This window comes from Otolemur garnettii, unplaced genomic scaffold, assembly GCF_000181295.1.
Source record: "Otolemur garnettii isolate 467f Iridium unplaced genomic scaffold, OtoGar3 scaffold00247, whole genome shotgun sequence".
NCBI classification, from domain to species: domain Eukaryota; kingdom Metazoa; phylum Chordata; class Mammalia; order Primates; family Galagidae; genus Otolemur; species Otolemur garnettii.
The window spans coordinates 1,198,161-1,211,060 of record NW_003852642.1 but is presented as its reverse complement, the minus strand read 5'-3'; the positions used below and the strand labels follow the sequence as shown (position 1 = coordinate 1,211,060).

The following is a 12,900-nucleotide window of genomic DNA, read 5'->3' as shown; positions in this document are numbered from 1 at the left end:
TTGTTTTCAGATTAATGTGAGGGTACAAAAATGATCAGTTTACACTGTTGTCTTCCTAGGTAAAGTTCAAGTTTGGTTGAGCCCTTTGTTATACCCTTATAGTGTATAGCTTAGGTTGAAATTTAATTACAATTTAAATATCTGTCTCTTTAGATCCAAAGTTACAAAATAATCAACAATGAATCCCAGTCTCTGATGCAATTTTCAAATAGTATCTGGCAATACTATACCAGTGGGTCTGTTATCTGGACATGCAACAGAGAAAGAGGAAATGATGTCACCTGGTGAGCCAGCGTCTTCAGAATATTCATAGGAGAGGCTTTTGCATCCTTTTTATCTAAGCCATGTCTGGGACTGTCACAGTAGAAAAGATATCTTTTGCCTGTTCACAGGATTTTCTCAGCCTTTCCTTCATGTCAATGCTTAAAAACTTCAGCAAAACAAGAAAAGGTCTCTTCTGATAGTCATTGCTTGGCATAAAGTAGATTTTCAATGAATTATTTTTTTAAATTTCAAATTAATATGAGGGTACAAACCATTAGGTTTTAGTTATTTACAGCAATGGTAGATACATCTGGAAAACTAAATTGAGTTTATATTGGAAAAAAAAAATCCATGTGTTCCCAATTCCCATAATAGTGTCTACCACATAATAGCTGTTAATAATATCTGTTGTAATAACATAGAACACTGTTGAATTAACATAAAAAAGTTAACATAGAATCATTGAATTTATGGTTTTTCTTGAGAAGACTGAATATTTCTCCATTTTGGTTCTTATCAAATTTGGGGTCTGCCTTAGCCTGACACAGGATAAAGTGAAAATTTATCCCTTGTACAATGTTGGTAAGAATGTAAATCGGCATAGCCATTATGGAAATGGTGTGGAGGTTTCTCAAAAAATTAAAAATGAAACTTCCCTATGACCCAACAACTCCACTTCTGGGTATGTATTCAAAGAAAGTTAAATCATTATCTTGAAGAGATATTGCGTTTTATGTTTATTGCGCCATTATTCAAACCAAGATATGACAACAACTTACATGGCCATAAATGGATGAATGGATAAAGACAAAGTTATTCACACACACACACAATGGGATATTATTCAGTCATAAAAAAGAAGAAAAAAATCTCTTAAAAATTCTGAAATTAAATAACCTGGACAAGAACTTGAATAAAAAGTGACTTTATACCACATGAGCATTTTGAAAATGCATTGCAAAATCAGAAGCACGTGTGTTAAGAAAGTATGGAGATGTGACATTGTTTTATGATAAAAGGACTTTTTCTCTTGGAACATTAAAATACTGCCCCACTGTCTTTTGACTTGTAAGATTTATGTCCAAAAATATGCTTTTACCCTTATTTTTGTTCTGCTATTCATATCAAGTCTCTCCCTTTGCTTAGATGCATTTGAAATTTTCCATTTATTCCTGGTTTTAAGCAATTTTACCAGGCTTAGAAGTTTTTGCATGTTTCTTGCTTGCAGTTTCTCGTGATTCTTTCTTGAATACATGTGTTTATAGTTTTTATAATATTAGCCAAATTTCCATCATTATTTTTAAAAATATTTTTAATGTCAACCCTGTTTCTCTTCTCCCTTAGCAACTCCAATTATTCATATTGTAGGCTGCGTGAAGATGTCCATAGCACACTGATGCCCTGATCATTGATTGTTTTGACTCATTTTCTCTCATCTTTGGTGGTTTTTACTACTATGCCTTCAAGTTCATTAATTCTTTATTTGGAATTATATCTAATCTGGAAAATCTATCAAAAGAAGTTTGGAGAATAAAGCTGCTCATCTTAAATGTTACACTTTGGTGATGGATGACAGCACTGATTCTACAAATACCATTCAACTTTGTCATCTTTATTAGAGGTACTGATGACAAATATATAAAATCATTGAAGAAATGGTTTCTTTAGTGCCATTAAAAGGCACAAATAAATCAAGAGATGTACAGAAATCAGGAGAAATTATGGCATACATAGTATATATTGGCATTTTCACATTTATTATTATCACATTCTGCAATTAATTTTTAACTACATTTGCACATGTTTTACAATTTCTGTATAAGGCATTTTTCACATCTTTATTCCTGAAACTATAGATCATGGGATTCATCATTGGTATTACCAATGTGTAAAATAAAGAGGCCATTTTATCAGTATCGAAGGAATGACTGGATTGAGGCTGCACATACATAAAGAATAGAGTCCCATAGAACACAGCTATCACTGTCAGGTGAGACCCACAGGTGGAGAAGGCCTTGGCCCTGCCTTGTGCAGAATTCATCCTGAATATAGCGACAAAAATCAGAAAGTAGGACACAAGGACTACCAGAAGAGATGAAACCAAATTAAAAGCTGAGAAGATCAGAATTATCAGTTTAATTTCAAGTGTGTCGGAGCACAGCAAAGATATCAAGGGCAGACTGTCACAGTAGAAATGCCTGATGACGTTATGGCCACAAAACAATGAAGTAAAAATCTTTATGACAGTCAGCAAAGACAAAAAGGCACTGTAGAGATAAGGGACGGCCACCAGCACGTCACATAACCGCTGTGACATGATGACCGTGTAGAGCAAAGGGTTACAGATGGCCACATAGCGGTCATAGGCCATTGCAGACAGAATAAATACTTCATTAATGATGAACATAATGAAGAAAGTGAGTTGGGTAGCACACCAATTATAGGAGATCGTATGTTGATTTTTCCCAATATTTATAAGCATTTTGGGCCCCACCGCTGTTGAATAGCCAAGATCAGTGAAGGCTAAATGCCTTAGGAAAAAGTACATGGGTGTTTGCAGCCTAGAATCTACCTTGGTGAGGATGATCAAGCCCAAGTTACCCACAAAGGACACCATGTACACAATAAGGAAGAAGCCAAACAGGGGAGCCTGCAGCTGGGGGCGGTCTGTGAGGCCCACTAGGATGAATTCATCCAGTGCCGTTAGGTTGTCTCCATCCATTCCGTCCACTCAGGAAAACTAGACTGGGGATAAATAAAAGAATATGCATTAACTTCTATGAGATATGACTAAAAATGGGTATATACATTTACACACATTTATATTTACATATAATACTTATATGTATATATCTTTATAAACATGCATATATTCTGACATACACCTAAATATGGAAAAAAGAATTTATGTCTATAATTATACATAAATTAAAACTTAGGCTCATTTTACATCTTTAACTTCAACATTTTGACATATATTTTGAAGGGTGAGAAAATTAAACTATTATTTTCTTTATTGATAGCATTATTCCACAGAATAAACAATTATCCATTCTCCCCTAAAATAATTTAATGCAGTGCATTGAAATGGTAGAATGTAAGCTAAGACTAAAAAGTAACTGATAAAATAGAGTGAACAGTACTAAATAATTCTAGTTCAAATGGGAAAGAAGTTGTTTAGAACTAAGTAAGATTAAGTTCTTATTTAATCTTAAACAAATATTCTTAGCAAAAGATTTATTTTAAATATAAGAAATATTTTAAATATTGCATTCACCTTATGGATGGCACAATTAACAGAAAAAATATGGCAAATGTCCCTGGAAATAATATCAAAAAAATGGTATTTGTTGATACACTTGATATCATTAAAAAGTTAATATTATTAAGAGATATTAACAATGTTAATACTATTACTATTATGGAAATGCACTGAACAATCCTAAGTGGATACATAGAACTTGATTCTGGTAGGAAGAAAGAAAGAAGAAAAGAAAAAGAAAGACTGAAAGAATAAAAGAAAGTGAGAGGCCCAGCACCTGTAGCTCAGTGGTTAGGGAGCCAGGCACATATATCAGGGCTGGCAGGTTCAAACCTGGCCCAGGCCTGCTAAACAACAATGATAAATACAAAAAAAAAAAAAAAAAATAGCGGGCATTGTGGTGGGTACCTATGGGCAAGAGAATCACTTAAGCCCAAGAGTTTGAGGTTGCTGTGAGCTGTGATGCCACAGCACTCTACCCAGGGTGACATAGTGAGATTCTACCTCACAAATAGGATGAAGGAGAGAAGATGAGGGGGATGGAAGGGGAGGACCTTCATGTATGGTACATATTGCACGGGTACATGTCAAATTTATAAAGTATAGAGTATAAATGTTTTAACACAATAATTAAGGAAATGAGGTGAAAGCTATATTAACTAGTTTGATGTAAACATTCCAAATTGTACATAAAATCGGCACATTGTACCCCATAAAACCATTATTGTATACATGATCTATGTGTATATGACTTAACAAAAAAAATTAAAAATAAAAAAGGAAACTATGGAGGCTAGAAGGTGCAATGACATATTTGAAGTCCTGAAAAAAACTAAAGGCCACCAATGCTTATAAACTTGACAAAACTATTCTACAAATATGAAGGATAATTATGACCTAAACAAATTAGAGGGACTCATCACTAGTAAACACTCCCTGAAATAAATACCAAAAAAAGATTTAGAATGAAGTAAAAGACCACTTAGACAATAACTAGATGTCTTATAAAGAAATAAAGAACCACAATAAAAATACTGTTAAGCTTTGTGTAGGACTAGAAAAGATCCCAAGTAGCCAGGGTGTACCCGGTCACATTCTGAAATTAAAAACAAAAATGAACTACAATAAAGGTAACTGAAAAGGAGAACATATAGATGGTAGAAAATCTAGGGCTTATTGTTTTTATTTTGGGGGGAAGGTATTGCAACTTTTCATTTATCTTTTTTCTATTTGATTTAAATAAAAAAATATATAACAATATTCATGAATTCGTGATAATTTGTGCATAATGTTTGAAGATTTAATCTGTGAATTAACAGAGTAAAGTGTGAGCAGAGTTGTATTGTAGAAGAGTTGTTGTATATTATTGAAGCTCAATAGGCATTAATTAAAATTTGATTGTTATAACATCCCTGATAATCAGGGAAATGCAAATTAAAATCATAATGATATATCAATTTACCCCTGTCAGAATGGCCATTATTAAAAAGTCAAAAAACAATAGATGCTGGCATGGATTCAGAAAGAAAGAAAAATTTCACATTGTTGGTGGGACTGCAAATTACTACAACCTCAATGGAAACCGTATGACAATTCCTCAAAGAAAGAAAGAAATGTTTACCCTGCTATCCAGCAATCTCACTACTAACTGTCTACTCAAAGGAAAAGAAGTTGTTTTATCAAAAAGACACCTGCACTCGAATGTTTATTGCAGCACAATTCACAACTGCAAAGGTGTGGAATCCTCCTAAGGACCCAACAATTCATGAGTGGATTAATTAGATGTGGTATATATGTATATTAGCACCCTAGGGTATTAATCAATTATAAAGAGGCATGTAATAATATTTTGCAGAAATGTAGATTGGACTGGAGTCCATTATCCTAAATGAAGTATCTCAGGAATGGAAAAACAACCACCACATATACTCTCTAACAATTGGAAGCTAAGCAATGAGCACATGGGCACAGAGAGAGGAAAAGGACATTGGAGAATAAGAAGGAGGGATCTTGGGAGAGGGCAAGGAGTAAAAAATTACCTGTCGGGTACAATGAACAATATCCCGGTGCCAGGACACTATCATATCAGTTCTATGCATTTCATAAGGCATCTATGTGACAAAACATTTGTGCATTATTAATGTTTTGAAATAAAACTTAGGTTTTATAAATTTAAGAGTTTAATTGCAATCCCCAGGATAACCACTAAAAAATAAAAACCATGTCAACAACAACAACAAAATAGTTGATGAAAGGGGAAGGAAATCCAATGGCATATATTAGAATAAAAATAAATTGAACAAGAAAGAGAGCAGTGGTAAAGGAATTGGAGGAAAAATGCATAGAATTGAGATTCCAGAACTAAACTTATATATCCACAGCCAATTGATTTGTGACAACAGTGCCAAAATCATTCGCTGGAGAAAAAAAGTTCCTTACCACATGATACAGTGACAACTGAATATTCACACGTAAAAGAATCAAGATGGTCCCTTCCCTGTACTATGTACAAAAATTAACTCAACAGGGGTCAAATACCTAACTCTTAAGAGACAAAACCATCAACTAGTAAGAGAAAATATTGTTGTAAATCTTCATGACCTTGAATTTAGCAGTGGTTTTTAGGAATTCAACTCTTGGTTAAAAACCTCTGTGTGATTTTGTGCACCCTACACATATAGTCTGTCCACCTAGGCTGGTCCTAGGCTTTTCCTAACAAGCGTCAGGGGACAAAGCTGTCTTATCCTAACCAGACTGCACCCACAAAGCCCCGTAATCTGTAGGTGGAGTGCTGTGGAGAAATCCAGCCTCCCTGCCCAGTGACCCTCTTCCGTGCATAGTCACACACTCCATAACAACATTTTGGTCAGTGACAGAACACATCTATGACTATGGTGCTCAGACATGATAATGAATCTGAAAAATTTGATCACTTAATGACACTGTAGTTTTCATAATGCTGTAATACAACACCTTACATGCTTGTGGGTGATGCTGGTGCCAACAAATCTACTTAGCTGCCAGGTGAATAGCAGGAAAGCACATACAGTAACGCATAGTACACAATCCTTGACAACGGTGCTAAATGACTCTGTTGCTAGTTTATGCATTTACTACCATTGTATGTTTGAATCCTTATTTTAAAGAGCACTTCTTCTAATTAAAAAAAAATGTAAATTGTAAAACAGCCTCACACAGGTCCTTCAGGAGGTTCACCAGAGGTGACACAGTGGTCAGAGGAGATGACAGCCCCACATGTGTTACTGCTGCTACAGACCTTTGCAGTGGGATGAGATGTGGAGGAGGAAGACACTGATATTGTTGACCCTGACTTTGTATAGACCTAGGATGATGTGTGTGTGTGTGTGTCTTGATTTTTAACCAAAAAATGTAAAAGATTTAAAATTAAAAAGTAGAAAAAAGTTTATAGAAGCAAGATGTAAAGAAACAAAATATTTTGTGTATCTGTATAATGTGTTTGTGTTTTAAGCTACCTGTTAGTACAAAAGAGTTTCAAAAAATTTACATGTTTATGAAGTGGCTTTCAGTAAGCCAGAGTTAACTTATTATTGAGGAGGATAATTCTCTTGTAAATTTAGTGTAGACTCATTGCATACTCTGTGGAGTCTACAGTAGTGTGCAGACCTAGAAATTCATACCCATTCACCCTTCCCTCACTGACACGCAGAGCAAACCTTCCAATCCTGAAATTCCCATTCGTGGCATCTGCCATATTTAGGTGTATCTTTGTTGTTGTTGTTAATGCCATATTTTACTATACTTTTTCTAGGCCTAGGTACATTTAGATGTGCAAATACTTATCATGATGTCACAGTTGCCTGCGGTTTCAGCACAGTGACACGCACACAGGTTCTGTAGCCTCGGAGCAGCAGGCTACTCCAGTTGTGTAAGTGCATTCCGCAGTGTTCATGCAATGACATTATCACCTAACCACACATTTCCAAGAAAGGATCACTGCCATGGAGCCTTTCATGCCTTTATTTTCATTCCTACCCTGGTGGCTTTATTCCTAGGTCTCATTATCTGAGAGCACAAGTATTGTCCTGGTGTCAATGCTGAGACCTTCTATGGGAAGAGGAAGAGGAAACCTTGAAGCCACTTTTTCCCACTGCTCAGTATTCTTCATACTTCACTCTTATCCCGCCTAATCTTTCCTGCATTTAGAGTTACACCTCAGGGTCCAAGAAACTTCCACAGCCTACTGTTCTGGGGCTCCCTCAGCAGTGACCCAGCCTCCATGTGTTCACTGATCCACCTGACCCTATGTGCCGGTTCTCTGTAGGAAATGGAAGAGGAGCGCTGGCTGCTTTCTCAAGTCTGGACTTTCCCCTATGACATTATAGGTGGGACTCTCCCATGCACGGCTTATTGCTTTAATTAGCTACTCCAGTTCCTGGCAGCTCAGGTGTCCCTCCTTCATCTGAGTTCCTGATAGATTTCTCAGATATGACACCAATGGCACAAGTAACAAAAGTAAGACATTTAAATTTTTCTATTAAATTTATATTTTGATATTTTAAATTGACAGTTTAAAAAAAAATGAACTTGTGTGTATCAGAGGATATTATCAAAGAATAAAAACACATCTATGAAATGAGGAAAAAATGACAACTCATACACCTGGAAATTAGCCATAGAATATACCAAGGTCTCAATAATCTAATAACAAAAGACTAACAATTCAATTCAAAATTGGGCAAAGGAAAGATATTGTTAAAAGGCCCGCACTATCCAAAGGAATCTGTAGATTCAGTGTAATCCCTAACAAAATTGCAATGTCCTTTCTCATAGAAATAAAAACAAAATTTGAAAAGTCATATGGAACCATAAAAATATTTACATAGCCAACACAATTTTGAGCAAAAGAATAAATCTGGCAACATAGTGCTACTTGATTTCAAATTATATTATAAAGCTTTGGTACTTATACAAACAAAAGAGATCCCACACAATGGAAAAAGAACAGTCTTTCAACTGGATATTCACATGCAGAAGAATGAAATTGGGCTGTGTGTCATACACTAGGACAAAGCAACTCAAAATGGATTAACAACTTCACTTTAAGACCTGAAAAAATAAATCCCCTAGAAGAAAAGATGGAAGGAAATTTCCCTGATACTGTTCTGAGCAGTAATTTCTTAGATAGAAACCCAAAAGCTCAGACAAAGAAAGGAAAAATAAGTGAATGGGATTACATCAAAATTAGAAGCTTCCGCACACCAATGGAAACACCACGGGAGGACACAACTTGTAGACTTGAAAAGATACACAAGCAATCTGCATATCCAATAGTGCGTTAACACATGTATTCAATATATCTATGCAAGAAAACAAATAACATGATTTTAAGAAAAATGAAGAAAGGATCTGAAATAGACTTATCTTTTAAAGACTACATGATCTGTGGGAATATGATAAATCCTCAACAGCATTAATTATTGGGAAATGCGAATTAACAGTACAATGAGGACATCACCTCACACCTGTCAGAATGGGTTTTTCAAAAAAGATGAAACAAGGGTTGGCAAGGATGAGGAGAAATGGGAATCTTTCACACTGTAGATGGGAATGTAAGTCAGTACAACCACTATGGAAAACTGTATGGAGGATCCTTAAAAATTTGAAGATAGAATTACAAAATATTCTCTATGTCTTGGCCAACTTTTCATAAAATTTTGTAATAAATATTTGTAAATCAAGGTCAATTTAGATATGATTTCCCATTATCCCTATGTACCATGGCTTTTTGAGACATTGTGTGTATTTCAACATTGCTAAGAGAGTACATTTCAAAAAGTTCTCACCACACAAAATAAAAAGTATCTGAGGTGATATATTTATTAATTAGTCTTATTTAATTATTCCACATTGTATACAGATATCATACAATAACTTTGTGCCTAATAAATTTATACAATTTCAATTTGTTAATTTATAATAAAATAATATTTTTCAAAACTGGCAAAGGAATTGAATAGACATTTCTCACTGAAGACTGATAAATGGCCAAGAAGCATATGAAAAGATGTTTACCATCATTTTTCATAAGGGAAATATAATGGAAACCACAAAGACATACCCCTTCACACACACTAGGGTGGCTGTAAAAAGAAAGGGAAAGAAAAAGAAAGGCAAAATTTGTAATACAAATCTTGGCACGGATGTAGAGAAATTGAAACCCATGTACAATTTCTTTAAGACTGTAAAATGACATATACAGTGTGAAAACAATTTGTTACTAAATTACATACAGGATTACCATTATGACTTGGCAATTCTGCTCCTCTGTATAGACACAAATGATACACAGCAGAAACAATACCTGTTCATACAAAAACTGGTACAAAAACATTAATGGGAGAGTTATTCATAAATAGTCAAAAGATAGAAACAGTCCAACTGTCCATTACTGACATGTACGTGAAATGTGTGGTATACCTATACAATAGAATATCAGTCATCCATAAAAGGAATAGTGTATTGATAAGCACTGCAGCTTGAGTGAACGTTGAAGTCATCAATACTAAGGACAAGTCAAGCATAAAGGGACACCTATGGCACAGTTCAATTTATATAACATTGTCAGAATAGGCAGGCAAATCTACAGGGATGGAAAACAGATTAGTTGTTTCTGAGAACAAAGGGAAAGGGGAGAAAAATGTATCTACTCATCCCTTCATGCATATGAGAGTTTCCTTTTCAGGCCGTGAAGATGCTCTGGACCTAGATAGTCATGGCTGTGCATTTTGAATGGAAATATCTACTGTCTCCTTTGTCCTTACTGGATTTCAATTTTAAACAATCATCGATTAATGTCTATTACGATTATGTATTATTGTTCACTACTTCTTTGAGTAATGTAAAATATTTTTTGTTGTGCATAGGTAATTCATTTTTGTTTGTTAAATAAAATGGAATCTTATGGCCACTGTGTAATTATAATGGCATCAGCATTCCTTGGGTTTGACTAATACTGTTAATAAAACATGTATTTCCATAAGAACTTATGGACGTAGTCAGAAGCTATGGTTGTCTCACAATCATGAAGGCTTATAGAGCATTGGCTATCTGATGCCTTTTCTTGCCACTACTGACATGTTCTTCACTTAATTCAAAGACATTAAATTAATTTTCTAGAGACAATGAATTTTACACATACTTTGATGAATATAAAAAAAGTATAAGTTAAGTTTTCCTGCATAAATGAGGGGTCACAAGGGTGCTTTCTTTTCTACATTCATGACAGCAAATAGTAGTTTCCTTATTAATGGGAAAAGATATGAGCCATTTCTCTAAACTTTTTCAGATTTCTATTTAAAATACTAAAGTCTTTTCCCTTGGTTTTATGTATAATTACACTATTTGATGCGATTTCCTGAAGGTGACCTGGTTCTGGACATTTCATCCTTTTGTTTTCCAACAACATTTTTTTTTAAGCTTGCTTTTGTTCATTTAGTTATTTATTAAATCATAGCAGTGTACATTAATTCTATCATAGGGTACAGTGTATTTTATCAGACTCTCAAAACGTACAAAAAATACACCAGGCAGATCTTAGCATTGGGCATTCACTAAAAAACAGGGCCAGGTGGAGAGGTAGATGTGCTAACTCAGTCCTCTGCCCTGCCACCACCCCTTCCAAATACAGCTTTTAGCACTAAGACACCTGAAAATCAATGTATTACGCAGTGAGACATTAAAAAAATATTCACTGACACATAATTACTTACACATCAAAGTAATTTATGAGTTGGAACAAGAGAGGTTTATAAAGAGCCACTAAATAAATGAGTGGTAAAATACTTTGATCTTAAGTGAAATACATAATACATAATTTTGAAAGGACTGATCTTTCCTTAATTTTGCTTTCTGATATTTAGTTCTGATCTCCATTAATGAGCATTTTATCATTCTGGAGATAATTTTATGGAATTTCAAGACTCCACTAAGCAGGTAAGGCAGAGGGGTTGTCCTCCTGCTAATTAGAGATGATAGTGTGATGGAAGGACTGTATAGCAAACAGAGGCTTTAATAGTTTGCTTTGGTTTAACCACCAGCTAAACTGGTGCTTTGCAAATAAGATTTAATTTTTGATTTTGATTTTGACTTTTACAGTTCAATGATGATCAGCTAACTACCCAAAAGTAAATGCCTAGCTTTCACCAAAGATTATAATAAAGATGATTACAACATTATAGTGGCCCAGAAACTTCACTTATCAAAGTACATTGCTAAAGCTGTTGTTAAGAAACCTAGATCAATTATGAAATAATAAAAATTAAAGGAAGACAGGGCCATGAATAGTAACTGGAACTCTGAGATACAATCACAGAAATAGGAGCAGTCTACTCACCTCTAATGAGGAATCTCTCTGTGCTCCTGTGTTCCTAAAATAACCCAGTAAGAATAATTTATGGGTTTCTTTACTCCTTTGAGATTTTCACTAGGGATAGGGATTGTAATTTTTTAAATTATGCATAGAGCATTTAAAAGCTTCAAACAAAGCTAATGGGATATCCGCAAATTATACAGAGTACTTTTATATTCCTATTCGAGTAAAGTTATATTAGCTACCTTCTCACAACTATTCTTGGATAAGTCTTCTGTATCATAACCTAGAGATCTGTAAATAAAACATTGTCCCTGTAGTTCATGCCTGTTAGTATTCCTTGTAGCTCTAATGCTCCTTTTCCAATTCAGTGGCTTTTTATGGCTTGGTGGCTGAGGATACAATGGAGAAATCTTCAAACACTGCCTATTGCATTGTTTTAAAAATTCACAAGGGCAGCTCATATAAATTTGTAACTGTAACTTTCCCTCTATTTAGTGGCGTTTTAGATATATTAAGGAAATTCAATATACATACAGTCAAATGTGTGCATCATAAGTATATTTTTTACAAACTTAACACACATATGTAACCAGAATCAATATATAAATAGTAAAAAAAAAAAAAAAAGTTGAAACATTATTGGAACCTGAGAGAATTCTTTATTCTCTTTCCCACCGTGAACTTACCCACATGCATGCAAAAATGTACAACTGTTATATTGACTGCTCACAACATAGCTTTCAGCTATTTTTGTTACTTTAGGTGAATGAAATTCTACATGTTACTTTTCTGTGTCTGGATTTTCTATTCATACATTTTCACGGGTAGTTCTGCATTGCTCAGTCACACTTCTGTGCACATTTCAATGTTAGAAATATCCCACAAGTTAAGTTATTCATTATTCTGAAGATCTTATGAACAGTGATATTTTGAACATTCTGTTGCACGCTATGTTTAACAGACCTGTATTTCGGTCTGGGTATATCCCCTAGACAGGATATTCAAAGTCACCAAATATGCA

At 34.5% G+C, this 12,900-nt stretch overlaps 1 protein-coding gene across 1 annotated transcript; it reads right to left on the bottom strand.

Moving 5' to 3' along the window:
• Positions 1-2,041: 2,041 nt before the first annotated feature.
• LOC100947536 (olfactory receptor 8K3-like) lies at positions 2,042-2,986 on the bottom strand. Its single transcript, XM_003802464.1, has one exon. It carries the CDS (start codon positions 2,984-2,986, stop codon positions 2,042-2,044), a length of 945 nt encoding a protein of 314 aa, XP_003802512.1.
• Between the last annotated feature and the right edge of the window lie 9,914 nt (positions 2,987-12,900).

Excerpts from the sequence above, each read along its gene's own strand:
- LOC100947536 (XM_003802464.1), bottom strand. The coding sequence starts at position 2,986 with ATGGATGGAGACAACCTAACGGCACTGGATGAATTCATCCTAGTGGGC.